We start from the raw sequence: 27,802 nt of genomic DNA on the forward strand, positions 1-27,802 counted from the left end.
CACACGCACAGAGAGAGAGAGAGAGTCACGCGCGCGCACTTCTTCGTGCGTGCTCGCGTACGTGCGGCATCGTCTTGTGTGTGACCGGGGTCCGAATGCCGTTCATCTCCTCCCTCCCGCTCCTTTTTGGTTGGTTAGTTCTGTTCAACACGGCCGGCGTGTCCCTCCTTCTCCCCCTTCCCCGGATCAATGCACCGGTGTAGGGAGAGCAGGGAGGAAGTGATGAGACGAACACGGCCATGATACCGCGCGCACAAGGGGACCTACGTGTATGTAGGAGTGGCTTTCGTCTTTCTTTCTCTACTAATCCTTGGCAGCAGCAGCAGCCACAGGGAGGGGTGTACTTCCTCATTCGCGGACGCTGCCTATGCATGCATGCGGACTCCGCCCCACCACACTCTCGATGCACACAAGCTACGCTACCTCACTTTTCTCTTCCCTCCCTTCTCCATCCCTCCCTCGGACGCGCATACATGCCAACACGCTTGCCGACCGTGGCACAGTGAAATACCCCACAGAACGGAAGAAAAAACAAAAGGAGTAGCAAGGAGAACGTAGGACATCCCTCCGCCGCCTTCTCCCCTCCCCGCTTGACCATCAAGTCTCAACCCCCCCCCCTTCCCCCCCCCCCCCCCCCGCGCCCTCTACCCCACTCCCAGTCACACGTGTGACCCCTCTTCCACCAGCGTGTAGACACATAGAGGGAATAGAACGATGAACCCGTCTGCCGCTGCATACATACCACAGCAAAGCGACGCGAAAGGGGACCCAAAGTCGTCCTCGGCGGCTGCGGTCGCCAAGCCGCCGTCGACGCAGCCGGCGACCAAGCTGAGCGCAGCCGCAGAGCCGTTCGTGCCAGGCGGCCCGAAGCAGATGTCCGCGACATCGACGCACGTCGACCCCAAGGCGACTACCGAGGACGAAAAGACGACTGCGCCGCTGCTGATGGAGTGCCCGGCCAGTTCGCTGCCCGACTCTGCCGCTGCTGCGGGTGCTGCCAAGAAGGAGGCAGATGAGAACGATGACTCTCAGCTGGACTGGCTGCCGGAGGCGCAGCCGACGGATTGGTCGGAGAGCAAACTGCCGAAGCTGTTCGGCTGCCACAACACGGCTGCCAAGGCGACCTCGAGCGCCATTCCGCTGCACGCCTCGTGGGACCTCTACGCCGACGACCACCAAGGTAGCAGCAACATGGCGTCTAATAGCTCCCCTACCAGCACCATGTCCTTCGAGCCCATTTTTGTCTCCAACGTCGGCGACGTGGAGAGCTTCTGGCGACTATGGCGGTACCTGCCGGCGCCTTCGGCGCTTCCGACCGTCTACACGTACTCGTGGTTCCGCAAGGATATCAAGCCCGAGTGGGAGCACCCGCGCAACAAGAAGGGTGGCACCATCAGCATCGTTGTTTTCGACCGCGACCGCTCCGGCTTGAGCGACAAACAAGTTCTCGATGACGTCTTCATGGCTATGCTCGTCGGCGCCGTCGGCGAGAGCTTTCATGAGTGCAGCACGACGTTGAACGGCATTATGCTGAAGGTGCGGTCTAACAAACCCGTCACGCTGCAGCTCTGGACGGCACACTCGGAGGTGGGCAAACTAAAGGCCTTTGCAAACAGCGTGCGTGACACGCTCACCAAGATTATGGGTGCCAAGACGCTGCAGAAGCTGGAGTACTACTCCCACCATCAAAAGCAGGCAGCCACGAATAGTCTTGCTGCCCGCATGAAGGGCAAGACAAAGATATCGCCCGATCACACGTTCTAGTCGAAGGAGGCGCAAACGACATAAGGAGACGACGAAGGAAGGATCACGAGAAGGGTGGTGGTAGTAGTAGTAGTGAGGCGAGCAGGAAGAGGGAGTGTGTGTGGGAGTGCGTGGAGTGGTCTAGCAGGAGTATATATGTATATGAGTGCATGTTTTTTGTTGTGTGTGTGCGTTTGTTATTCGCACCGGGAAGGACTGCCAGGGTTGCTCTTCTGGCGGAAAGAACGCAATAAAAGGTTCATCATGGTCACTCCCCCGTCTCTCCTCTCCTCTCGCTGCCTGCCTGTCTGTGCCTTCCTCTCTCCATCGCACACACGGTGTTTACCGCGTATGTTTTGCGCTCCTCCCCTCCCTTCTATAGCCGCCTGCCTGCCTGTCCGTGTCTGTCCGTGTCTGTCTCTCCCTCACCATTTCTTCTCCTTTTTTGAGCAGCCCTGTAGTTGCATGGCGGGACTGCGCGCGTGTGGCACGCGTGCCGCGATCGAGCTTGTCGTCGTAGCGGGCCCTCTCCCTCTTATGGCCGCGGTTCGGAGCGGTGTGGTAGAGGCGTGCGTATCTTGCCTTCCTTGCTTGCTTCTGCGCTGCTGGATGCAGAAATATCGAGACGCGTGCATGCGCGCCTAGGCGAAGAGTTAGTTCAAAAATGTTGTGTGAAAAAACAAACGAAAATGCCTCTAAAAACCGGGCAAAGGCACGCTACATCTCCCCCTCCTCCCCCCAGACACACACCCACACACACAGACACACACAGACACACGCAGCTCAGGAACTGAAGGAAGTAGGCGTGCACCGCATCGTCGTTGTCCGCTCTCTCTCCCTTCAACTCAGTGGGGGATGGTTGTGTGGTGCGTCGTGGCGTGTGCGTGCCCGTTGCTGGTGACAGAAAGGAAGGAAAGGACCAAGAGAGCGGATGCTGCGTTCTGTGTTTCGTGGCACGAGAGGAACATGAGGCGGGGGCGTCGGCATGACGCCCGGAGAGGGAGAGATGGCACATGAGAAGGGTCTGAAAGGACAGTAAAGCAAGCAAGGTGGCGTATCTACATGTATGTGCGTATATGTGTGGAAGGAATGCCCCGCTAGACCCTCCTCCCTCCCCGCCACACACCTCTACCTGCTGCACTCTCTACCGAACTGAAGGAGTGTGCGCCCTCTGCACGCGTGCGGCCCTCTCCCCTCTCCCACCTCTTTCCTTTACTTGGACCATCCAGTATTCGACTTGTTCGGCGAGCCACGGCGACGATGAGTGAGGAGCTGGGAGAGGGGTGACGTGGAAGGGGGAGGGCCCGGAGAGCCGTGGGCCAAGGGAACACAAGCAAGCAGGAAAAGAGTGCTGGGCGACAGATGCTTGTGGGCCACAAAAGTCGGGTGAACCGCACCGCAGACACAGATGCACGGATGCATGCATTGGTTAACCACGCACACGTACAGGAGTGTATGCATGGGTGCATTTTCCTTGTTTCTCTCCGTGGCGCTGTTACGCAGCGCGCTGTCTGCCTGCCCGTCTCCGTGTTGCCCTTTTCGTCTTCCTTGGGTGCTTTCTCTTCCTTTTGTTTCGTGTGGACCCGCACCTCCTTGTGGCGCTCTTGTGTCTGTGTCTGCCGGTCACAATCCCCCATCCCCCTGCCCGCCGCCTCCATCTCGCGCACTCGTCGGGCCTGTAGACGACGCATCATCTTGCTCAGCCCTTTCCAGGCTTTGTTTCCCTTGTATGTGTTATCTATTATATATATATATGTATATATATTGTGATGATGATGACCGGTACGACGCACAGCAGCAGAGAAGTGTTCCTTGCTCTCCCCCACGCCGTGTGTTCATCGGACTCACGCTTCTCCTCGTGTCTGTCAACTGATGCTTGTTCTTGTTGTGGTTGTTGCTGCCGTTGCTGCTGTGTTGATTGTTGTCTTTATGAGCGCGTGCGCGTGTATGTGCCTGTGTCTGTGTGTGTGCGCTGCCGGGTGCACGATATCGGGTGATTCGAGCGTTGCTTGTCCTCACACGCCTGCGATTTCGCCCAGGCGTTTCTCCCTCTCTCCCTCTCCTTCTCAGTGTATTCAGCCTCCGTCATCTCGGCATGTGCCTCTATGCCATTTTTTTGTGTGTTTATCTTTCGTTAGTATGTCTGTTGCTCGTGTGTGTGGAAGGGGGAGGGAGGGGGAGAGAGAGGGGAGGACAGACCACACGACGTGGAAGTGTCGGCGTCCCTTTCTCTTCACATTCTCTGTGTGTCTGTCTCTTTCGGTTGCCTTCTCTCTCTCGGTGCATTATGTACATATATATATATATATATATGTTTGGATGTGTCGATGTGTGTGTTGGTCTTGCCTTTCCGACTTGAGCAGCTGTTTAAACGTTATTTTCTGACGTATCCATTTTGTCACGAACACGTCAACAGGTATACACGCATACACAACCACAGGTCTTCTGCCTCTGTCGCACGTCGGCTATGTGAGGGAACCGGCTCCGCCAGCGCCGCGTGGCGTCGTTCAGCCCATTGCAATGCCACTGCCTCACGGCGCAGGCGAGGTCACGGATCACGCTCAACATCACCGCAGCGCAGCCAACGGCAGAAAAGCGGTAGGCGGGTGCATATGTTCTCCGAATTGTCGCACGGGGCTCGTCGTGCGCTGGCCCAAACCTGATTATCTCATGCCCCGCGTGCCTCTTCCGCACAGCGCCAGCTCAGACCTCTCCGCGCGCACTAAGAGTCCCCGCAGTTGTAGCCGAGGCCAGGGTGTGCAGGCTGCTTGGCCTCCCCACGTAAAGAGCAGGTACCGAACCCTGCATACCGCGGTGTGGCGGCTCGCGTCATGAGGGCCCACGTTGACAGCAACGCAAAATAGAGCGAAGAGCTGCGGGGAGGCGGAAGAGTAACGAGGAGATGAGGGGCGGGCGGGGGGTGCGCACACGCAACGACGCACTTCCCCCGGCCTACCTCATCAAGTCACCTTTTCCATTTTGTCTTTTCGAACACTAACAGGAAGAAATAATAACTCATAATGTGTGATCAACGACTTGTGTGCGGGAAAGAAAAGCGAACGGAGCGTTGGAGCGAGACTCTCCTCAGTGCCGTACAAGGCTGGCTTCGGAGGCGGAGCGGCTGAGAGGGAGGGAGGACAAGTGATGATGGTCAGGAGATCTGCCGCATTTGCCAGCGACCGCCACATGTCCGTCGTCTTCTTCCTCCTCGCAGTGGGCTGCGCTCTACCTCCGAGAGGAGCAGGCCTGGGGTGCGATCTGGCCCCTCTGCGTGTGTGGGTGTGTGGGTGCCATGTCGTGAGATGTGTGAGCTGACGTGTGCCTCTGGCATGACGCGGTGACCCATGTGTGCGATGTACGCCCTGCCTGCTCTCTTGCTGCTCGCCCCCTCCCCTTTTCCTTCCTTCAGCTTCCCCGAGTGCTTCTCACTTCCCAGTGATGCTGCGTGTGACTGAGCTCTCTCTATCCGTCTGCACAGAGGTGCCGAAGGTTTTTGTGTGCACCGGCGTGCACACGCGCAAGAGGCACCCCAACTGCGATCCCTCTCTCCATGCGTTTTGCTAAACACGTTGTTTCTCTGGTGTGCAATGGTGCCGCTTGACCCCTCCCTCCCTCTCTCTCTTACGCCGTTTGCACCACCACCACTATCCCCTTCATTCAACTCTTGGCTGTGACACACACACACACACACACACACACACACACACACACACACACACATGCGCGTATCTCTTCGTGGACTCCCACCACCCCCTGCCTTCTGACACGCAGAGAAAGCAACACACAGAAGGGTTTCAGCCGTCGTGCCTATCCCACACGTTATCTTGCTCATTCCTTTCCCTTGTTATTTGTTCACTCGTGGAACGCAATCCTTCGCTCCCTCGATCTCGTATCCGCCTCTCTCCTTCCCTCCCTCCTTCATAATGCTCCGTCGCGTGTGCTCGTCGGCAGCGGCCTCCCACGCCGCTGCCGTGACGATGGCTGCGCGCAGCCTCACCTACCAACCGCGCATCCGCGACGTGCAGTTCCTGTACGAGGAGGTTTTCAACATGTACGACCACTACAATAATCTGGGCAAGAGCGGTGCTGGTGGATCTGACAGCGTGGTCACGAAGGAATTGATGGATGCACTGCTGGAGGAGAGCTCGAAGCTTGCGGTGCAGACGTTGCTCCCGTTGTACGAGTCCAGCGACAGTGAGGGCTGCGTGCTAAAGAACGGCAACGTGACAACGCCCAATGGCTTCAAGGAGGCGTACCAGGCGCTCACAGCGGGCGGCTGGACCGGTATCAATGAGGCCGAGAAGTACGGCGGGCAGGCACTGCCTCTGTCGGTCGGGTTCACGACACGTGAAATGATGGCGACAGCGAATTGGGGTTTCAGCATGTATTCCGGGCTGTCTCTGGGTGCCTGCCGCACTCTCATGGCATGGGCGAGCGACGAGTTAAAGGAGCAGTACCTGCCGAAGCTGGTGAGTGGCGAGTGGAGCGGGACAATGTGCCTGACGGAGCCGCAATGCGGGACGGACCTGTCACAAGTGAGGACGAAGGCAGAGCCGTCCGGCAACGGCAAGTCGTACCGCATCACCGGGACGAAGATCTTCATTTCCGCCGGCGACCACGATCTGACGGACAACATTATTCACGTCGTGCTTGCGCGGCTGCCGAACTCGCTGCCGTCGACGAAGGGGCTGTCGCTGTTCCTTGTGCCGCGGCATGTTGTGAACGATGACGGGTCACTGGAGGCTGCGAAGAATGTGGAGTGCATTGCGCTGGAGAAGAAGATGGGGATCAAGGGCAGCTCGACGTGCCAGCTGAGTTTCCACAACTCTGTGGGGTATCTGATCGGCGAGCCGAGCGCCGGGATGAAGCAGATGTTCACGTTCATGAACGCCGCGCGAGTCGGGTGCGCGCTAGAGGGAGTCTGCCACGCGGAGCTTGCGTTCCAGAACGGGCTGCGGTACGCGCGCGAGCGGCGGTCTATGCGCGCCCTTGGCGGCACAAAGGAGCCGGAGATGGTGGCGGACCGGATCATCTACCACGCGAACGTTCGGCAGAATGTGCTGTTCGCGAAGGCTATTGCGGAGGGCGGGCGCGCGCTGCTGCTGGACGTTGGGCGGCTGATGGACCTGCACGCCGCTGCGCCGGACGCTGCGACCGCGGATGCGCTGGACCACGAGATCGGCTTCTACACGCCGATCGCGAAGGCGTGTGTGACGGAGTGGGGGGTGGAGGCAGCAAGCCGGTTGCTGCAGGTGTGGGGCGGACACGGGTACATCAAGGGCAACGGGATGGAGCAGATCCTGCGCGACTCGCGCATCGGGACCCTATACGAGGGCACGACCGGCGTGCAGGCGCTGGACTTCATTGGACGCAAGGTGCTGAGCACGAAGGGCGGCAACCAGGCAAAACGGTTCGGGAAGCGCGTGAGCAAGCTTGCGCGGGCGCACATGCTGTCGACTGGTGGACTGGCGCGGTACGGGCGGCAGCTGTGGCTGATGCAGAAACAGTGGCGGATTGCGACGACCCGGATCGGGCTGATGGCGTTGAAAAACCGCGACGCCGCCGCCGCGTCGTCAGAGGACTTCCTGATGTACACGGGATACATGACTCTTGGGTACTACTGGCTGCGGATGGCGGAGGTGGCTCAGTGCAAGGTGGCAACCGGGCAGGACGCGGACGGGTTCTACCAGACGAAGCTGGACACGTGCGAGTACGTGTTCACGCGCATTCTGCCGCGCGCTGCGGCGCACAGGAGGATCATGCAGGCGGAGCCGACGCTGTGCGCCTACAAGGAGGAGAACTGGGACATCTGATCACGTGGCACACATGCGCTGCGTGGCCGCTGGTGGTGTCGGAGGGGTGTGAGTTAGTTGTGCAAGGACGCTTCTTTCCTGCTTCCCAGGTGTCCCTTGCGTGACGTGCGTTCGTAAGCCTCTTGGCACAGCGGCCAGCGATTCTCGCACCTGCAGATTGTTTGCATGTCGTCCCTCGAGCTTTCTCCGCCCCACTAAGCTGCCTGTTTAGACACCCCGGATGCCGCCCCTCGTGACGGATGGGGGTGCATGCATGTATCATTTTCTCCATCCCTCCACTTCCTCGCTCCGAAGAACAATACGAGGTCCCGACACGGCGAAATCACGCGAGCAAACGCCTTGGGGGGGGGGGAGTGGAGGGGAGGATGCGCCTCTCCGCGCTGCTTCTTCTTCTCTGGTTGTGCTGTCCTCTCTCTCGGCGCTTGCGGATGGCCCCCACAGGGACCCCGCACGATAGAACGAGCCGCTGCGTGTGTGTGTGCGTGTGTGTGTGCGTGTGTGTGTTTGTTCTGACGCTTTCGACTCCCTTCGTCTCTGCGCGTGTGTGGTTGGCCCTCCTCTTTCTGACTGAAGAACGATATGCCGATGTTCTCATGATTTTATTTCCGACGTTGATGACGGGGCCCTGATGATGCCGGCTTATCTCCGTACTGCAATGTCCGAGTGTCCGCGTACGCCCCCCCACCTTCTACTCTCTCTCTGCATGTGTTGTGGAGGAGGGGGCGGTGGAAGCCAGGCAGCCCCTCCCTCCTCCAGCCCTGCCGATTGCCGGACCCCACTTCTCGTCGCGGCAGGGCCACGCGCATGAGGCTTGGGGAGGTGAGTGCGATGTATCGCTGCCGATGCCGGCGGTGAGGCCTTGGGTGGTGCTGCCTCGGAGCGACCTGCGACGGTGCACACGCTTGCGCCATCCATGCGACTAGGCAGCGTGACTCGAACGCATCCCACACCCGACCCTCGTACGGCCCACTGGTGTTGCGGGGAGCCTGCGGCACTCGTGGAGATGCACCAGGTGGCGGCCGACATGATGCGGCTGGCTGCGAGGCGACCTGCGAAGCGCAGGGGTGGGTGGAGTTTGAGGCAGGGTCCTTGCGCAGGTCACCGAGTCGGTGCATTGCCGTACCTGTTGCCGACGGCCGCCTCGCGCCGCGCGGATGGGAAGGGGCCCTGTGACCGGCCCGCGGGTGGTCGAGTGAGTTTTGAGCTCATGCTCCGTGGCATCGAATGGACACGTTGATGCGAAAAGAGTTTCTCCTTTATTCTGTGCGTGTGGGAGCGTGCTGTTGTTTGGTGCGTTCTTGAATTCCCTTTACTTCTGCGTTTCTTTTTTGCTTTACTCGGCAATTTTCGACCTCAGCGCGCGTGCCTGCGCACACAATACAGCCGTGTGCGTGCCTGCGCATGAGCTTGTGTTGTGCCTATGCTTTCTCCCTTCCCCCTCTCTTTTGCGAGCTGCTCCTTGTGAAGCACTCGACGCGCATCTGCTTACTTTTTCTCTCTGTATTTTTCTCGTGCGGCCTTGCTGTGTCTATGTGCTTGGGGCTTGTGTGGGTCTCTGTAAGGGCTCCTCAGATGTAGTCGCGTGGGTTGGTGTCCTCTCCCTCATCATGCAAAGACTCTGAGGAGGGAAGTGGGGAGGGGGTGGGGGGCTCGTTGCCCCTGCTGCCAGATACCCACGCCCCACGCCAGAGCGCTCAAGTGCAATGCTTTTTCTTGACCTTCTCCCTCTCCCTCCCTGATGTTGTGCTCTCTCGTCTTTCTTGGGCTTGTCTCCCCATTCTTTTCGATTGTGCGCGTTGACTTCTCGCCTTTGTTTTCATTTTTCTCTGGATATGTCTGTCTTTTGTTTTTTTGTCACTCGGTCAATACGATGCAAGCGGTGTGAAGGTGCACGCATGCGCACATGTTGATGCCTTTGGGGCGCCTCTGGGGGTTTCGGCTCGATGCACATGCCTGCACACACACACAAACACACACACACTCACATGTATGTGTGGAGCAACTTAAGCCCTTGTATGTGCTGCTGCTGCTGCTGCTCTCTTTATGTTCTCTGATGGATCTCTCCCTCCCCCTCCCTTTTGTTGCCCTCTTTGCGAACTTTTTTTGTTGTTGGTCCTATCGTGCACCGGTCACGTCCCGTGGCGCCGACTCTCTCTCTCTCTCTCACGAATCTCCCTGAGCGCGCCTGTGTGTGTGTGTTGTTGTTGTTGTTGTTATGTATGTCTATGATGGCGTATGTGTGACATGGCAATCAAAACCGCATTTCTCCAGGTCCCGTGTGTGCCTATGCGTGTGGGGCGCAAAGGAGGCAACACGAATGATAGCCCGTGTTTGCGAAGGCAGCTGTTCGAAGACACATCATGTCTTCTCCCCCAGTCGCGTCGGGTCTCGGTGCTCGCCTCACGAGCGTCTTTCTATGTGTGCATGTGTGATCAGACCACCACCCCTCTGTCTCCACGCTGCGTGCCTCTTGGCCATTTCTCGTTTCTCTTCCCTCGCTCCGCGCCAAGCCATCCTTCGCCGGTGCGTGCGCGTGTGTGCCAGCACTCCGGCTCGCTACCTTTATAAAAAAACGAATTTAGAATGCGCGTATCTTCTCTCACTCTCTCGCTCCGCACCCTCTCTCTCGTCATCGCCTCCTCTTGCGATTGCCTGGGTTCACCTGCGATCGCCACCTGATTCGAGTTGTGGATCGGCTTGCGCAGCAACACGGATTACACGAACTCTACTAGACCCCCACCTCCCCCACTCGCACGCCCATACGAGCCGCGTTGGTGGCACCATAGCTGCAGCGATGGACGCACGTGCTAGCATGCGTGCAATACTGGAGAGCGCGCGGCAGTCGATCCGCAATCGTGCCGCCAATCCCACCGGCAGGACCGTCCTGAAGAAGGGGCGGACTCTTGAGGATTCGGCTTCGCCCAGCCGCCACCCGCAACCCACGGTGCAGCCGACGCCCTCCTCCCCCGCTTTGGACGTTGCAGAGGGGCTTCACTTTCAGAAGGATACGGCGAGCGACGCGGATGCGGCCACGACGGAGGCGACTGCGCTGCATGCAAAGGAAAATCAAATGCGGTTCGTGCGGCACTACCATCGCCTGCTGCTCGCCTTCATCGAGGACAAGTCCAAGTACGAGCTGGAGCTGCCGAACCTCTCCTCGCTGGACCGCATGGTTGTCCACGCCTTGGCGGAGAAGTGCAATCTGTCGCACGAGTCCACCGGCGACCGCGCAGATCGCGTGATGCACCTCAAGAAGGATATTTTGTTCTTCCAGAACCCCGAGGCAGCGAAGCAGGTGAACCTCGACGACATCATTGAGCGGGTCTCGTGGAAGGAGAGCAAGTTCCAGATTCGCTACGTACGGTCGGCGAACCCGGCACAGGTTGCAATCGGTGACATCGGAAGCTACGCTGACGAGGACGCCCTCGAGAAGATCGAGCGATTTTGCCGTGCCACCGACGAGTACCGGCACGCCACGAACATGGGTTACACCCAACAGGAGCTGCTGCTGGCTGAGGCCGGTATCAAGGGTGAGGGCGCTGACGCCGCGGATGGGCAGGGCTATGCGGTGTCTGGGAGACTGGAGGAGATCTTGAGCCGACCAGACACGTCCTCTACGCCGGCCATTACGACGGGGCCAGCGTCCGCGGTGGCCTCATCTCCGTCTCCGCCGCTGTCGTCATCGACGTCCACGATTGCGGCTGCCATGGCGCGGTCCAAGGCAACGGCGGCGGCCAATGCTGCCAAAGAAGCCGCGGCCGCAACGACGGTTTTCTACGACGAGGTGTGCCGAACCTGCGGCTCACGAGCGCGGCTGGGTGGATCACCGCAAGGATGGAGGTGCAGCCACTACTGCGCGCATTGCACCCGTCAGTCCATTTGGTGCTTGGAGGAAGTGAGGATCAAGGAGGAACCGGCGAAGCACCACAAGCGAAGGCGCGACGGGGCGTCGTTGGCCGAGTATGGGGGCGAGAGTGGCCGCCGGCGGCGTGGCGAACCGGTCGTGGAGGAGATCGATCGCGAGGAGGATGAGGACGATGGCGCTGTCCGGCACTCCCGCTCGCGAAGTCGCGGCAGCAGCGGTGAAGAGGACGCGGACGAGGCTCTCACTTCGGAGGACGTGGTGGAGATGGCGGCGACGAATGACTTTAGTGCCAAGGACACGAACTGGTTGCGCGAGTTTGCCTCACGTGGGTCGGCACGTGTGGCTGACCAGATCGCCTTCTGCATCGACTTCAACGACCTTACCGAGGCACGCGTGTTCCGCCGCTACGGCGGCGCGGCGGCACCGTCGGAGGCGGCGTGCTGGTATGTTGTTCTTCGTGGAGTGCGAGAGCTGTCCTTGACGGTGTCGGACCTCGTGCGGGAGCTGTTGAACGAGGCCTTTCTGGACCCGTCGTCGGCTGCTGCACAAGATGGCGACGAGAGAGCCACATCGGCTCCCACAGTGGAGGCCATTCACACGGAGGAAGTGGAGGAGCGCGCGATGGACCACCTCGGCATTGCCTTTCCGAACCTCTCCGTGTACGGCACCGACTGCGTGGCGGTGTGCCAGCTACGTCCTGCCGTGCGATGGGCCTCCGTGCCCCGGCTGCCCATTTGTGAGGCGGCCCTTCAGCACCTGCGGCAGCGCTACGGCGCACGGCACGTGTTCCCGACGCAGTCGCTTGAAGAGGCGGTGCGACGCGCTGCCGAGTCTGATTTGCCCTCCTCCTGAGCAGGAGGGACGCGTTCGTTTTCGAAGCACCTGCTGATGGACCCGTCGTTCTTCTCACTTTTCGCCACTCGTCCTCGAAATCCAGATGCCTTAGTCTGCGTGTCAGCACACGCGCGACCAAAGGTTGCATGGAGAACTTCTGCCGTCCCCACATGCACACACAGACATACACACATGCGATGTGGATGTGATGGAAGTCGCCGATGCTTGTCCTCCCTGCGCATCCCCAGCGAGCGAGAGAGGCTTGTGTTCTATGCGCTGTGGCCCCCTGCCCCCCTTTCTCGGACTTTACTTGATGCGTGTGCCTTTCTACGAGCAATGACTGCCTGGGCGTAACTGTAAGCACCAAGCACTTGACGCACACACCCACACACACACAGGCACACAGAGGGACGGAGAGCACAAAGGATTGGTGAACCTCGGTGGAGGGGAGGGCGAGTGGCAGCACCTCGTCTAGGGAGGGGGGAGGGGCAGTCTTTCCTTTTCCTTCCTTCGCGTCAGCAGCGGCATGGGCCGATGTGAGGGTGCTGCGGCAGGCTGTCCCTTTGGAGCGCCTATCGAAATGCCCCAGCGAAGCTTACTTGTGCGTGCCTGGCTGCAGTGGCATTCGACCGAAAGGAAAGACGAGGTCTAGCGCTGGCAAGGACAGCTGTGCACGCACATGCTTTGTCTGATGTGGACACCCATTTCCGCACAGGCACGCGACCGACAAACATGCGCCACTCCTCCTCGCCACCTCAGAGAGGGACGGGCGCGACGCGCTCGCACACATGCACGTGAGCGTGCATACGTTTCTTGATGCCTGTATCACTGTGAGAGGGAAGAACGCGCATGTAGGCGGACACACTCGCCCACTGCTGAGCGTACTGGTCTGTGGAGAGAGGACGATGGAGGAGGGCCGGCGATGACGTCGTCGGCCTGCCTGCCTTCCTTCCTTCATCCCGATTCTCCGCACCGCCCTCGTCCTCGCACTTCTCGGTGCGCAGCTTTTCATCTATCATTGTCCGTCGTCTCTTCTCTTCTCTTCTCTCCCATCGACGCCGCCGCCGCCTCATTTTGTTGCTTTCCTTTCGTCCGCTCGTTTCGTTCAGGCCGTGTGTTCCATCGCGAGACGAGGGCAATATTTGCTGCTTGTGTGCATGGACGCGCCGGTGGCAACGTGGCACGGTTGTCAGCACACGGGATTCGGCATCCCTGCAGAGCTACGTCAGCTACTCCCATGCCTGCAGGGGTGGTGGTGGTGGCGCACACCGATCTACATAAATACGCCCGCTTCATTCCTTCGTAAACAGAGGTACGCACAGACGCTTGCCTCTTCTATCGGCAGCACCAACCCGTCAGCGTCCAAGACGGACCGCGCGCCTGCATCGGCTCCAAGCACACCGTCTTCTCTCTGTGTCCCTCGTGGCGCATCTTTCCGGTGGGCGTGTGCGACTAAAACAGGAAGGAGGGAAGGGGTCCGGTGGGACGCATCATTCGACAACGGGACTGGCCGCCGCAGCGGCAGGCACGCACAGAGAGAAAAAGGCAGACGGAGGAGAGGAGAGGTGGTGGAGGGCAGAAGCTTACGCTGTGCGCTGAAGGGGCGATGCACTCGCGGAGACGTCTCCTGCGTCTTTGTGCGTGTGACGCCGGTGTCGCTCAACATCACGCGACGAACCCTGCTGTACGAGGGCCTCGAGCACGTTTGTTGGTGTCATGGCCAGACTCTACTCACAGCACCGACTGCTGCCGCCCGCATGCGTTGACCAGCGCCGTTCGCTTGTTCTCCCTTCGGCTGAACGAGGGCGAAGAAGGGCAACGGCAGTTTACCGTGTCCTTCCACGTGAGTGCTGGTCGCAGCAGCGGTGCGGCGGGCTCCTTTGTGGACGAGGCCCTGCGGCGCGACACAGCGGCGCCTGCTCCTCATTTTTTAAAAGAGGAGGACACTGTGGCCGCAGACGATCGCAGGCGCACGACTGCGAGTGCGAACTCACAAACCGCAGGTAACGCTGCCAGCGGCGCCAGTGGGTCTAGCGGCGACGACAGGGATGGCAGCTGCCGCCTGAAATTATCCAACGCATCTGTGGCAGTCATGGAGGCAAACGCGGGGGCTGCTGAGACCGGTGAAGCCCCAAGTGCGAGTGCTTCCTGCGTTCCTGTGCCGCTGCCTCGCGTGCACCTGCCGATGGAGTTCGCACCGCCGCAGAAGGAGCCGACACTTCGCACCTCCCTCTGTGCACAACACGGCACCGGTGACGGTTGCTACGCTACTCCGGCTGCCGCGGCTGCGCCGTCCACGAGCACCGGATCGGATGCTGCCTCGCCTTCGATCGCGCCCACCACGGTGACCCATGAGGTGTACTCAGGCCTCTTTCGAGAGAGCTTTGTGAACCCTTTCAACGGCCGTCTCGTCCGCACGACTTCCTTGGCCGCCAAGATGCTGTTCGGCGTCGGCTTCTATCGAGGCGTGTCGAACCCGCTGCAGATCGAGTGGAGTCCTGCAGAGTACATGGTGGCGCTCCAGAAAATTATGTCAACTCAACAGCGTAACGCATCGCGTCGACGGGAGCGACAGGCACAGCAGGGGCTCCGAGATGCGAAGGCCGCCGCTGCCGCTGAGCGAACCTCGTCCGCGTCAGCCACCAAGAAAGCGAGGGCAGGCGGCTCGCGGGCAAGGTCATCTGCGAAGTGCAGTGTCTCTGAGGTAGCCCCCATGCCAGCAGACGAGGCGATGGCACAGGCACGAAGTCAGCTGCTTCGGCCGTTCCTGCGACGTGGGCCCGACCACTGGACGGCGCGCGTGGCAAAGCTTCTCGAGCGGCACGACGCCTTCACGTACATGAACAAGGAGCTGGGGCAGCTCTACGCCCGTCTGCGCGACGCGTACATGCCCCCGAAGCTTGACACCCCCGCGGACCCCTGTGCCATGGGCATGACGCTCACACTGGACCAGCACCACGTGGTGAGGCTGGCGCTGCGCGGCTTCAACTTGTTCATCGGCGGCAGCGCCGGGACCGGCAAGACAGTGCTGCTCAAGCGCATCTACCAAGAGCTTTGCCAGATGGGACTACGGGTCGCCATGACGGCCACAACAGGCGTGGCGGCCGTCCAGCTTGGCGGATGCACCTTTCACCACGCTTTCAACGCGCCGCTCGACACGGCGCCGCATCGGTGGGACGCCAACGCGTTGCGAGCCGTCGACGTAGTCATTATAGACGAGGTCTCACTGCTTGACGCAAGTATGCTGGACGCCTTTGACATGGAAGCCCGACTGGCTCGCATGCATCACAGCCCGTTCGGCGGGCTGCAACTCATTGTGTGCGGCGACTTCTTGCAGCTCTCACGTGAGGACACGCTGCCGGCGTACGAAAGTGTCGCCTTCAAGCACCTGGTCGCGCTGCGCCTCGTCACTCCAATGCGCCACGCCGCCGACGACCCGCTCATGAAGCTGCTGGAGGATCTGCGGCGTGGCCGCTTCGACGTGGAGCGTTTCGCTGCCCTCGACCGGCCAATACCACCGAACACCACGCACATTACGTACCTCTTTCCTCGTCGCCGCGAGGCACAGCAGCTCAACGATCTTAAGCTGGGAGAGTTGATGACGCAGGAGATGATCTTCACCCCTCAGCGTGGGCCGCTGCAGCTTTGTGGCAGCTTCACGCGCTCAGCGTTGGTGGAGCTGAACAGAGACGCCAACGGCATGCGAGCCGCCATGCCGAACCGGGAACGCTTGTTGGAGATGATTCACGAGGAGGCACAGCGCGTGCGCGCTGGTCTTCATCGCAAGGACGGCGGTGGGAGAGAGCCTGTGCCGAGTGTCGCGGATCACGAACTTGTCCTCATGCCTGTGCGAGCGGAGGGGGGGCTGGAGACGCGCTTCATTTTGCGATTGCGGTGCCGTGAGCGGGAGCTGCACAATCCTGGGGCGAGAGGTGGAGGCGATGGCGATGCGGACAGCGGTGATGGTGGCGCTTCCACGCGGTCCTCGGCACTCGCTGCGGGCGGCGCGCCAGCCCTCATGGCGGACCGAACTCACAGTGGTACCCTCGCCGCCGTCGCGGCGGAAACGTTGCGCAAGCCCGTCATCGCTCTTACGACGAAGCGAACGCGCCGCGTCACAGCACCTTTCTCTGCCGCCGAGTGGGAAGGGATCGCAGCTGCCGTTGCCACGCGACTTGGCGGCCGCGTTATCACGATGTTGGAGGAGGAGCCGTCCTCTATGGCACCGCTCAGCGTGGCCATGACGCTGGCGGACATGACAAGCTCCGACGCTGCCCTCTCCCTCACGCCGCTGCGACTAAAGTTGGGGTGCCGGGTCATGGTGAATCGCAATCTTTCACGCACTGTGTCGAACGGCAGCGTTGGCGTTGTCGAGGCCTTTGCCCCGCCGGACGTGAGCCTCTTCCCGCGCCGCTCCGACCGCGCGGCGCGCGTCATCTTCAAGCGTGTGTGCCAGCAGAGGCTGTTTGCACAGCTCCCTGTTGTGCGCCTTCTTGGTGGGGAAGTGGTGCAGATTCCGCCGATCTCGATTCTCCTCGGCGGCACGGCGCAGAGCTACTTCTACGGCCACGAGGTGCTCACTATACCGCTACAGCTCGGCTACGCCTTCACGGTGCACAAGGTGCAAGGGTTGACGCTGCAGGGCACAGTGGTGCTGGACTGCGAGAAGTTCTTTGACTGCGCGCACTTGATCTATGTTGCGTGCTCGAGGGTGCGGAAACTCGATCAGCTTGTCGTCTATCGTGTCCAGCCGAACATGATCATCGTGCGCCGCAGCGCACTGGAGTTCTCCGACAAGCTGCAGGACGCGCGCAACTCGAACGTCTTGATCTCCCCACCTCCGGCTGCACGCTCCTCCTGGATTATGCATACAGAACAACGCGTCTTTGCTGTTTCCGCCTAGAGGGGACCGGGGCAGGTGCGCGTGCGCGTGCGTGAGCGTGTGTTCTTCCCTCTCCCGGTCGCTGCTGCGAGGAGCGTCGCTCCCGCGGCGGCTTTTCAGGAGGTGATCTGGCAGAGAGCCCCGCACAGCTAACGCATCCGTTCTCTTGTTGTTTTCCGTTATGTCCCCGCTCTTGCCTGCTGGATCTCTGTCGCGTGTGCTCGTTCAATGCAACACCCGTACCGCACAGCGACACGCAGGCACGGCTCATGGCGCCGCTGCTTCTACACCTGCTACGTCGACTACCAGACATATATGCACACACACACACAGAAGTAACAACCAACCAAGGAAGTGGCACGGCAGCGCCCCTCTTCACTCCCCAAAGAGCGGATCAATACCATCCGCACTCGTCTTCACGACGCATTCCCAGTCGTACGCGAAGCCCACAGCGAGGAAAGAGTGGGATGGAGAGTCGATGGCCCAACTGCGTGAATGCACACGCCTGCGTGCAGCGCGCACAACTAGTGTGTACCCTGGCGGTGCGCAATATACCATCGCTTGTCTCACACTGGCCCCCGCACACGCACATACGCAGAGAAAGATGAAGGTGCAGGTACGTGCGGCCCCCTCTCTCCGGCGCCGCCTTTGTTTTTGCTACGGTCGATGTTCGCGCTGGAAGACGACGGCTTGGATGGTGTGGGTGGAGTGGTGGGGAGCTAACCGAAAGGCGTGTGTTCGATCTGCAAGGGTCCCTTGCTTGCTCGCTCTTCTGTGTGTGCACGCCGGTGCCTCCCATCGCCTCTCTGCTGGCCACCGGCCAGTGTTCGTCTTCTGCTGTTGCACACATGGAAACATGCTTCTCAGGGAGGGAATGCGCACTCGACCCCGTTGACCTCACCGTGCTCGCCGGCACACGTCCTTTGGCTTTCGTTCTCTCATCCATGCACACCGCGTCTTGCTGCCTCGCTCCACTGCTTGCGTGCCCTTCACGGCACTCTCCCCGGGCTCGCACAGGGGCTGACCGAGTTGCACCCCTTTTCGCCGTTGCATATCGACATTTCACTTGACATCAGGGCTTTGTTCTCCCCTTCCACTGTGTCTCCTTGCCCTCGTGCCCCATCCTACACCCCTGACACGCACTATACACACTGGGGGGGCGAGCGTACAGTGGCAGGGGCCCGCCCATCTGTGTGTGTTTTGAGGGCAGAGGCATCACACACACACACACACACACCACACACACGAACACACAAACGCACACGCCCATACATACATGCGCGCGTACACAGCTACATGATCTTAGATATCGGGCTAGGCTTTCACAGCCGCCGTTGCCGGGACTAGTACTACGGCTAGAGGTGGTGCTCACGAACACAGACTCAAGTAAGCTCCGCTTGCACGCTTGCCGTCTTCTAGTGATGTCAACAGCCGGCCTCTCACGTGCGTACGCGGTGCTGCGCCAACTCGATGTCCTGCGCGCCGAGAGCATCACCAATCCGCTGCCCATGTCCGGCGACCGCCGCTCCCGTGCGCGACGCAAAGAGCGAGGCGGAAGCGATGTGGGGCGGTCGCTGTTTCCATCTCGAGAGGAGTTGGCCGTGCGCGGCGTACGTCTGCAGGGATACCGAACACCACCACCCTCAGACAGGAGAGGGTGGTGTGCCGGCCACGGAGGCGTTATCTGGGAGGATTCGATAGATGTAGGCGCGACACAGGGGCCGCCTTCCCGCCTTGCCGGGGCGACTGACCACCGTGGCTACTCCTCAAAGCACCCACACGCCTACACACCCGCGCGTTCACACCTCATCCCTGCATCCCCCACTCACGACGGACCCCAGGTGGAGTCATCGCGGCCGGCAGCCGCTGAGAGAGACTGCCATGCTGCAGCCGCCACCACCAGCGCTGACGTTCAGTCTCGCCGCTCTCCACTCTCTAGCGAGTACGCGCTGGGCGACCGCTACGACCACCATGCGCCGCCGCCGCCGCCGCCGAGTTGCGGCAGCGGTGCCTCTCCGCTGCTCTTGTCGTCATCGAACTCCCCTGTCTCACATCACCGGTACAACACGCAAATCGCAAGAGAACAACCACTGCGCCGCTCGCCGTCGGCGCGCGTGGCAGTGCCGTCGCCCGTTGTGCTGCCCTCCTCTTTCACGAGCGAGGCAGCGCACGTGGCTGCTGCCCAGACGTCTTCGTTGCTGGAGGTGTACTTTGACAAGGACGACATGCACGCAGTTCTAGACAGCGTGGCCGCTGCCACTGCTGCTGCTGCTACGTCTCCAGCGCAGCCTGTTACAGTGGCTGCTGGTGCGGCGGATACTGCATGTTGCACACACACACGCACGGCTCGTGGCACCCATCGTGGCTATGGGGCGGCAGCGGATTTCATGCATAGTCTCGGCGCCTCCGTCGATGCTTCAGCGACTACGGAGGCTGCCGCCACGCCGTCGTCACTCAGCAACTCTTCCCTGACGGCGATGGCAGGCGGAGATGCGCAGTCTGCAAGCGGCACCTCCCTTGTCACCGCAGCCGATGATGGGCGACACCCACTTTGGCAGCTATCCATGTCAAGGCACGACGTGGGCGACAAGCAACACGGCTGCCGCTCGGCCGCCGCCGCTTCTGCGGCGTCCCTGCCCACGCGCGTGAAGGATGTCTCCATCACTCCCAGTGTGGAGCGTCTCCTGGGCGCGCGACACCAAAGATCGCGGTCTGTTGGGCAGCAGCATCAGCAGCTGCAGCGAGAAGCAGCGGCCCCTGCAACTGCGGCGTCTCTGCGTCCTCTATTCTCCCCTCCGCCGTCCGGGGACCTGTCGTCCTTCTACACCGCTGCCGGCCGCAGTGTGCGCGCGGAGGGTGGAGGTAACGCGTACGCGGCAGAGGCACCGCAACACCAGCAGGAAGAGGCGTGCATCTCTTTGAGCAGACACTCCCGCTTGCCACTGCACGGGATACCGTCCCCACGTGGTGCAGTCGACGCCGAACCATCCTCGCCTCGAGTTCTCGCGGATGGCAGGAGCGAGGGAGTCGGAGATGATGGGAGCGGTGGCGCTGACGAGAGTGAGGGCAGCAGCCCTTTGGGCCTCCATGGCCTCTCCGCAGGCAGGGCTGACGAGGGGAGCATTGACCAAGACGCGTACCGAAGAGAAGGCGAGTCGCTCCGCCGGCGTGCCCTCCTCGGTGCCGCCGAGGAGAAGTCGGTGCAGAGAGCCGCTGTCGACGACGACCATCAGCGCCGTGACACACACAGGCCGTCGCAGAACGACTCGAGAGGGCAGGGCGTCGCGTGTGGTGAACGTCGTCGCGTAATGCCGCTGTTCCCTGCCGCGTACACGAAGGCGGTGCCCTTCCTCGACTACCTGGCGCGCGTCAACGCCGCCGGTTCACACCAGCTGCTCAAGGAGTTGGCTGCCATGGGCGACGCTTGGGCCACCACCACACCGGCAGAGGACGCCGCCGGGGGTGGAGGTGAGCATCCTGAGCTTACCGAGCAGGTTGTGGTGGACTGCCTTGCCATGGACCTGCTCCTCAACAAATCTGACGCACTTGGGTGCATTGTGGTGCCTTGGCTGCGCGCGCGTCTGGAGTCGATGATGGCGACCCATTCGGCAGACAGGATGAACTCCAGCGCCCGAAAGCATCGCGACCGAGGCAAGGCCGTCGCTGCCAACACACTTCGCCGCACGGGGGAGTCGGAGGCGGAGGGCCTCGGCGAGGGGGATGCTGCGGCGAACAACAGCGTGCTGTGCGCCATCATCGGCCTGGGCCCTGTCGCTTTCACGCTCCTCCCCACCCTCTTACAGCTACTTATCGGGCTGCCTCCGCCGTCACCAACGTCGATGTGCGATGTGCGCCTTGTTGGACTGGCAATACGCACCGCGGGCGGCGCAGATGGACTAGAGGCTGTGATTCGCATAGTGCAGCAGCAGGCAGAGGGACCGCACGTTCTGGCTGCAGCGGCGTACGCACTTGGCACCTACAGCTTCGAGCTCGTCGGCCATACGAGCGTCTTGTGCGTTCCAGCTGGCGCGATGCGTCGGCCTGATGCGAAGGGAGGCGCAGACTTGCTTTTCCAGCTTGTGCCCGATGACCTTTCCGCCACTACCGCGGACTTGCTCTCGGCGTCGCCGATGATGGAGGAGCTGCGGCCGCTCTTTGGCCGCGACTCTCTCTTGTTCTCTCCCACTGCGACGACAGCAGCGCCGACAGGGCGGCATCTCCTCTACCTCCAGTCACCACCACCGTACCAGCCCACCCACGTGCTGGTAGACGCGGAGCTCGCACGATGCGAGTTACTGGCGTACCTCCGCTCCGACCAGTTTCGCGTGACGGACGCGCATCCGTACGTTATGGCGCTACTGAATGATGCTCTGAGCGCACGGCTGCTGAGCGCCGTCGTGACGCCGGCGGCGCAGAGTCTGTACTCGGCCACCATGTCGCGGCTGCGCCGAGACCTGCACCGGGTACTGGCTGAAGGTGTTGGCAGCACCGCCCCACACCAACGAGACAATGACGACGGCAGTGACGTCGATGAAACGGGGGCAGCTGCGCACGCGCTGCTGCGGCTTCCGCTTCTCCCGTACTCTCTTGATCGTTTCTTTGCAGAGGAAAAGGATCTGCTTTTCGCACTGGAGTCGGCGCTGGTGCACGCCTTGTTGGCGCGCTTCGCGACGCCACTGGTGCAGGAGCAGGCGCTCATGTCGCTGAGCACGCTGCCTCCGGTGGCTCGCGTGCACGTGGTGCAGCCCGTGGTAGACTTCTTTATGAGGTCGGCACGCACGCTGCAGCTACGACAGGCGACCACGATGCGACGCTCTGTCGCCCAGGCTGGCCGCACTGACCCTCCGGCAACCAGCCGTGCCCCGCGTAATGGAGCCAGAGAGGTGGATGCCGACGACAATGTCACCGTCGCAGCGGCCATCGCTGCCGGCACTGTATGCGTGAACCCCCTCGCCCCGAGCTCGTGCGTAGACAGCTGCGTTGCGTCCCTCGTTCCCGTCTTCCAGGAGTTGCTCCACTCGCCGCTGTGGCGGGTGCGGCACGCGGCGTGTGTGGGGCTCGCGCGCGTTGGTCCATTGACGGCAGACCCATCCTCTATCGTTGACTTCCTGCTCACTTGCCTTGTACTTCACGCCCCTTCGGTGACGGAGGAGAGCACTTCAAACCAGGCGCCGTCTGCCGCCGCCACACGGTCACCAGAGCTGCCATTGCAGTCTTCCACTGTCGTGTGGTGTCTTGCGCAGCAGCGGCAGGGCGGTGCGCGGGCACTGTTGCAGCTGCTGCAGGACCCCCAGCAGCCTTCGCAAGTGCACCATTGGTGTGCCTTCCAGCTCGCCGAAGTGGACGTGCGCGAGGCGTGCGCTAATTTAAACAGGGGCGAGTCCCCTGAAGCCGACGCGCTGCTGGATGAGATGGTGCAGGTGCTGGGCAGGCTCATCGCGACGCAGGGTGCCTTGGAAGAGGACGCTTTGCTACTGTGTGTGCGCGCGTTGGCGGAGGTGGTGCACCGACACTACGTAAATGCAACATCGCCGGCCAGCACTGCTGCTGCGATGAACGCTGTCCTTTTCCTCGACACAGCTGAGCCGTCACAGGAGGCTGCCACCTTGTGCCAGGAGGAGGAGGAGGAGCCTAATGCCTGCTACATTGTCCTCACGTCGGTGCTGGAGTCGGCGCTTCTGCCCACCAACGTCCTCAAGGCGCTGTGCCTGTACCTCTGCCGGTACGGCGGTGGCCACGGGGAGCTGTACGCATGCAAGGCGCTGCTCCAGAGCAGCTCCGTCGCTGTTCGTACCGCTGCCGCATTTGGGCTGCGGGCCTGCGGCGCCAAGGTTCTGCGTAGCGTCGTGCTGGGCATGAACGACGACAGCTTCGATGTGCGGCGGGAGTCCTTCGAGACACTGACTGTCATCGGTGCAGCTGCGGCGCTGGAGGTGCTGCATCGGCGACCGGTAGAGCACCGATATCAAGTGCAAACCGCACTACGCGATTGCTTGCTGCAGGATGCCAGCCGCCCCGTGCCACGCAAGGTCGCCGAGACTCTGTATCGTGCACTTGTGAGCGAGGAGCCGCTCGTGGCGCAGGAGCTGTCGTAGCTACACCATCTGCAGCATAGAAATAATACAGAGAGAGAGAGCCCTTTATGGGCGGATAGGCAGGGGTAGTGGTGGTGGTGGCGGCCGGCGCGCGCGTATGGGCACGTATATGGGTCGTGTGGCGCGTGGTAAATGGGCTTCAGCGTTCGCCTCGCCGTCCGGCAGCGAAAACGCAGCATCTACTGGGCCGTCTTCCTTCTGCTTCCCTTGCGAAGCACGCACACCCCTCAGCCCTTTCCCCCAACCCCCGCACCTCTTCGCCCACCGCGCCCCTGCACTCCACCTCACGGCCGCGTCTGTGCCTCTGCACGGCCCCCACGCGCTGGGTCTCCAGTTATGTTATATACACAAATGCGTTTATCTGTACACGTAATGGGCGGCTTTCCCAGTCGGCTGCTACCCCGATCGCACCCTCCCCCTCCTCCTCCCCCCGACCTCCCCGATCGTCCTTTGCTCCTGAATTTCTTGGTGTCTTGCTTTCTTCCGCATTGCTGTCTTGCACTCCGCATACGCACACGTCGATGCCCCTGTGCAGAGGAGCCGTTGGATGGAGGTGTACATCGATATCCCGGGCGTCTGTGTGCGTCTCTATCTCTGCTGTCTCTCCGGCCTTCTCTCTGTTCCGGCTCTTCTACTCGTCTTGCCTAACCCTGATGATGCCGGCTTATGTCCGTACTGCAATATCCGAGTGTCCGCGTACGCCCCCCCACCTTCTACTCTCTCTCTCTGCATGTGTTGTGGAGGAGGGGGCGGTGGAAGCCAGGCAGCCCCTCCCTCCTCCAGCCCTGCCGATTGCCGGACCCCACTTCTCGTCGCGGCAGGGCCACGCGCATGAGGCTTGGGGAGGTGAGTGCGATGTATCGCTGCCGATGCCGGCGGTGAGGCCTTGGGTGGTGCTGCCTCGGAGCGACCTGCGACGGTGCACACGCTTGCGCCATCCATGCGACTAGGCAGCGTGACTCGAACGCATCCCACACCCGACCCTCGTACGGCCCACTGGTGTTGCGGGGAGCCTGCGGCACTCGTGGAGATGCACCAGGTGGCGGCCGACATGATGCGGCTGGCTGCGAGGCGACCTGCGAAGCGCAGGGGTGGGTGGAGTTTGAGGCAGGGTCCTTGCGCAGGTCACCGAGTCGGTGCATTGCCGTACCTGTTGCCGACGGCCGCCTCGCGCCGCGCGGATGGGAAGGGGCCCTGTGACCGGCCCGCGGGTGGTCGAGTGAGTTTTGAGCTCATGCTCCGTGGCATCGAATGGACACGTCGAGGACGGACCTCCCCTCTGTAACCCTCTTGACAGCATAACGCGCACTTGCCATCGCCACATGCTCGCATGCATTCCGTGTCGCCCCTCTATCGCCCCCGTCCTCTTGCTGCTTCCTGACCTTCTCCTCTCTCCCGCGCCCACCGCCTCCCACTGGCACAGCCTCACGTCTTCCGACTTGCGTGCGTGCGTCTCATTTTGTTGTTTCCTATCAGGTCTCTCTTTTCTCTCTGTGCCTGTCGCTGCATCGCTTCTTGTGTTCAGCGTGTGTCTTGAAGCGCCGAGCCATCATGGCGGCCAAGACGGTGCGGGCGCTGCACCTTGAGGGCAACAAACTCTTCGAGGCTGGGCGCTTCAGCGAGGCCGCGCGCGCGTTCCGCGACTCCGTGGATCGCTTTCAGGCGGATCGGCTCTCGACACAGTCTGCCGTGGCGGAGTTCGTCAAGGTCGCCGGCAACTTGTGTGTCTGTCACCACGCAACGGGTAACTGGCACGAGTGCGTCAAGACGGCCCGCGAGCTACTCGCCATCTATCCGATCATCCCCAAGGCGTACGCCGCGATAGGGATGTGCATTGTGAACCGGCTGCTGGAGCAGGAGGCAGAGCAGCGGGCCATGGATGCACAGAACAGCCCGAGGATGCCGCCTCGGTCAAGCGAGGAGGTGCGGCGTGATGCGCGGCGGTACTTGGTGAAGCTGGGCGGTGTGGTGTGTACAGCTGACGACGCCCACAAGTACCTGTGCCGTGCGATTCTCTTGTCGGAAGGGGCGCTGCAGGTGTCCCTGGGCCCTTATGTGGAGACGGCTGTGCGGTGGGTGAGCGAGCAGCTGCTGTCGGCCGGGCTCTCTTTAGAGCGTGAATATGGCGACGGCGTGATGGGTGAGCTAAGCGTGCTGGAGGAGAGTGTTAGCGATGCGCCGCCGCTGCTGGATGTGGCACCGGTGCCCATTGAGCGTCACTCAATTCGTGTGTTGGACGCCGCCGACATGAGCGGCACTGGCGCCGGGGGCATTGCCCCTGAGGGCTGCCGCGTGGAGGAGCTTCCTGAGGCCGAGGCGGAAGGAATTCTGCAGGCCATTCAGGAGGGTCAGCGTGCCGCTCGGGGTGAGTCGGCTGACTCACCGTCTCCTGCCGCGGAGAGCGATGCTGCCGGCACCTCCACCGCCACGGACCACAGTGGCAGCGTTTTCAGCAACTCGAGCAGCCGCGGCAGTCACGCCGCGGAGGCACCCCCGCTGGACTACTTCCTGTCACAGCAGCGCACACGCGTGCGGGTGTGTCACGCCGAGAGGGGTGGTATTCCTCGCGGCCTCACCCTCGCCCGCGCGTCAAAGCCATTTGCTGTCGGTCAGCACATACTGCCCGCCCCGCCTGCGGACCTCAGCGCCGTGGCTGGTGCTGGAGGGCCGTCGCCAGCGGCGCGCCTCGCTTTGCCATCCTCTACCCAAGGGGAGCTGGTGCCGCTGCACGTCGACCTCGCTACCTCCGCTAGTGCGGAGGGCGCCTTCGCATTGCACGCCGTGTCGTCTTCGCTCGCGCAGATCGGCAGCGGCGATGCGCTCTCGATGAGGGGTCTGCCCACTTCGGAATCACCGCCGCTACTCATGTGCAGCGCTTGTGGCCGGGAGCTGAACCCGGTGCAGTTTGCTGATGGCCCGCCCACTGGCTGCTCCAAGTGCAACGGCGTCGTGTACTGCAGTACGGCGTGCGCGGTGGCCTACCAAGGTCGCCATGACCGGCACGAGTGCGCCCTTCGTCTGGCGCTGCAGCGGCGCGTGGAGGTGTTGACCGCAGTGCCGCCATCCACCGACCCCGAAACCCCGCTGCCCGTCGGCGACGTTCTCCCCGGCGGCGGGTGGAACGCTCTAGACTTGCATTGCCGCATTCTGCCGCTCTGTATCGCGGTGTACAGCGGTCTGCGGAGCAGCGCGCCTGGCGCAGCGGAGGTGCAGGCACAGGTTCAGCGAGGGGTACAGCGGCGCCTTCGCCATGCACTGCCAGCTGAGGTCGCCGAAACTCTTGCCGGGTGGGTGAAGACGCTGGAGTCTGCGCTGGCTGCACCAGTGTCGACGACCGGCACCGTATCCTCGGCTCTGCCGTCACAGGACGAGGAGGTGAGCAAACAGTGTGGCGACCAGCAGTGCGGCCACCTCACCGATGCGGCCACGCCCACCTCTTGTGCTGCCGCTGGCGAGAAGCCGTCTCTTGCAGACCATCTCCTCGCAATCTTCTTCATCGTGCGACTCCTCACCGTCAACCATGCGGAGAGCCGCTGCAGCGCCTTCTATGTCGAGCGGCTCCTTCTCCGACACTCATGCGAGCCGAACTGCGTATGGTCCGACACGCTGCGCGGCATCCTCACGGCCCGCTTTATCTGCAAAGGCGAGGAGATGACCATGGCCGTCGACGACTGCTTCCCACAGCATTGGCCGTGGCAGGTTCGACAGAAATGGTTTGTGCACCATCACGGGGTGCCGTGCCAGTGCGCGCGGTGCCTGCGGGAGGGGGCCGACCTGCACCACTCGCGTGGCATGCTCGCTAATGCAGTGGTGGAGCAGCTGGTAACGGCGGACGTCATGGGTCATCCGTGCCCGACACCGGCGCACAAGCACCCCACGCACCTCTTTCACCTGCCGGTACAGAGGCTGGTCGAGCAGAGCAAGTCCCCACGGCAGCGCAACGCGCCTGCGTTGCTGTGCCGCCTTGATGAGATGCGCGCCGAGGTGGGCAAGTACGTGTTGCCCTCGCACTATCTGCTGGAAGACATTCGGCGCGCCATGCTGAACGTGGCGGAGGCGGAGGGCCACCTCACCGGGTGTACTGTCGAGGCACAGAGCAGCCTCCTGTTCTGGGAGTCACAGTGGGCTGGCGCGATTCCGGCGAAGGTGCAGCGGCTGCGTCTGCTTCCAAACATCTTCGAGTGCGGCCGTCGGCGCAAGCTTCACCCACATCAGCAGCTCCACCGCCGACGTAACACAAGGCAACCAGCAGCCAGTGCATCTGCCCCGGCCGAGCAGCCGCAAGATACCTCACCGGAGCGGAGGGAGAGCGTCTCGCCGCCGTCGCCGGTTCCAACGCCGATGGAGGTGCCGCACGGCAACAGCGGGACTGCGCTTCTGGCCGTACACGCCTGCTGCCCAGCAGGAGCGGGCTATGGCGACCACGAGGCAAACAAGGCTGAGGTTGCATCCGCTGCTGCCACCGCCGCTGCGCCACCACGCACGCCGGTGCCGGCACCTCTCATTGCCACGAAAGACTTCTCCTCTGGCCGCAGCATCATTGACCTTTTTTACGGCTCCTACCAGACGT

At 61.8% G+C, this 27,802-nt stretch overlaps 6 protein-coding genes across 6 annotated transcripts in view; all 6 read left to right on the plus strand.

Annotated features, from left to right (window-relative positions):
• Positions 1–714: 714 nt before the first annotated feature.
• LMJF_28_2500 (putative eukaryotic translation initiation factor) lies at positions 715–1,764 on the plus strand (the record flags this gene model as incomplete). The annotated part of the gene is made up of 1 exon (XM_001684483.1): positions 715–1,764. The coding sequence occupies one exon, from the start codon at positions 715–717 to the stop codon at positions 1,762–1,764; it is 1,050 nt and encodes a 349-aa protein (XP_001684535.1).
• Positions 1,765–5,666: 3,902 nt separating this feature from the next.
• Positions 5,667–7,556, plus strand: LMJF_28_2510 (putative acyl-CoA dehydrogenase; the record flags this gene model as incomplete). The annotated part of the gene is made up of 1 exon (XM_001684484.1): positions 5,667–7,556. The coding sequence occupies one exon, from the start codon at positions 5,667–5,669 to the stop codon at positions 7,554–7,556; it is 1,890 nt and encodes a 629-aa protein (XP_001684536.1).
• Positions 7,557–10,350: 2,794 nt separating this feature from the next.
• LMJF_28_2520 (conserved hypothetical protein) lies at positions 10,351–12,273 on the plus strand (the record flags this gene model as incomplete). Its single annotated transcript, XM_001684485.1, has 1 exon — positions 10,351–12,273. The coding sequence occupies one exon, from the start codon at positions 10,351–10,353 to the stop codon at positions 12,271–12,273; it is 1,923 nt and encodes a 640-aa protein (XP_001684537.1).
• A 2,074-nt stretch (positions 12,274–14,347) lies between these two features.
• LMJF_28_2530 (putative PIF1 helicase-like protein) lies at positions 14,348–17,158 on the plus strand (the record flags this gene model as incomplete). The annotated part of the gene is made up of 1 exon (XM_001684486.1): positions 14,348–17,158. The coding sequence occupies one exon, from the start codon at positions 14,348–14,350 to the stop codon at positions 17,156–17,158; it is 2,811 nt and encodes a 936-aa protein (XP_001684538.1).
• A 1,400-nt stretch (positions 17,159–18,558) lies between these two features.
• Positions 18,559–23,232, plus strand: LMJF_28_2540 (conserved hypothetical protein; the record flags this gene model as incomplete). The annotated part of the gene is made up of 1 exon (XM_001684487.1): positions 18,559–23,232. The coding sequence occupies one exon, from the start codon at positions 18,559–18,561 to the stop codon at positions 23,230–23,232; it is 4,674 nt and encodes a 1,557-aa protein (XP_001684539.1).
• Positions 23,233–24,783: 1,551 nt separating this feature from the next.
• The window catches only part of LMJF_28_2550 (hypothetical protein), a gene marked incomplete at both ends in the record, with an annotated part of 3,030 nt that continues 11 nt past the window's right edge, over positions 24,784–27,802 (plus strand). Inside the window, one exon of the mRNA XM_001684488.1 lies at positions 24,784–27,802. This exon is cut by the window's right edge and continues 11 nt beyond it. Coding sequence (XP_001684540.1) covers positions 24,784–27,802 — 3,019 coding nt within the window.

This window comes from Leishmania major, chromosome 28, assembly GCF_000002725.2.
Source record: "Leishmania major strain Friedlin complete genome, chromosome 28".
Classification (NCBI taxonomy): Eukaryota; Euglenozoa; class Kinetoplastea; order Trypanosomatida; family Trypanosomatidae; genus Leishmania; species Leishmania major.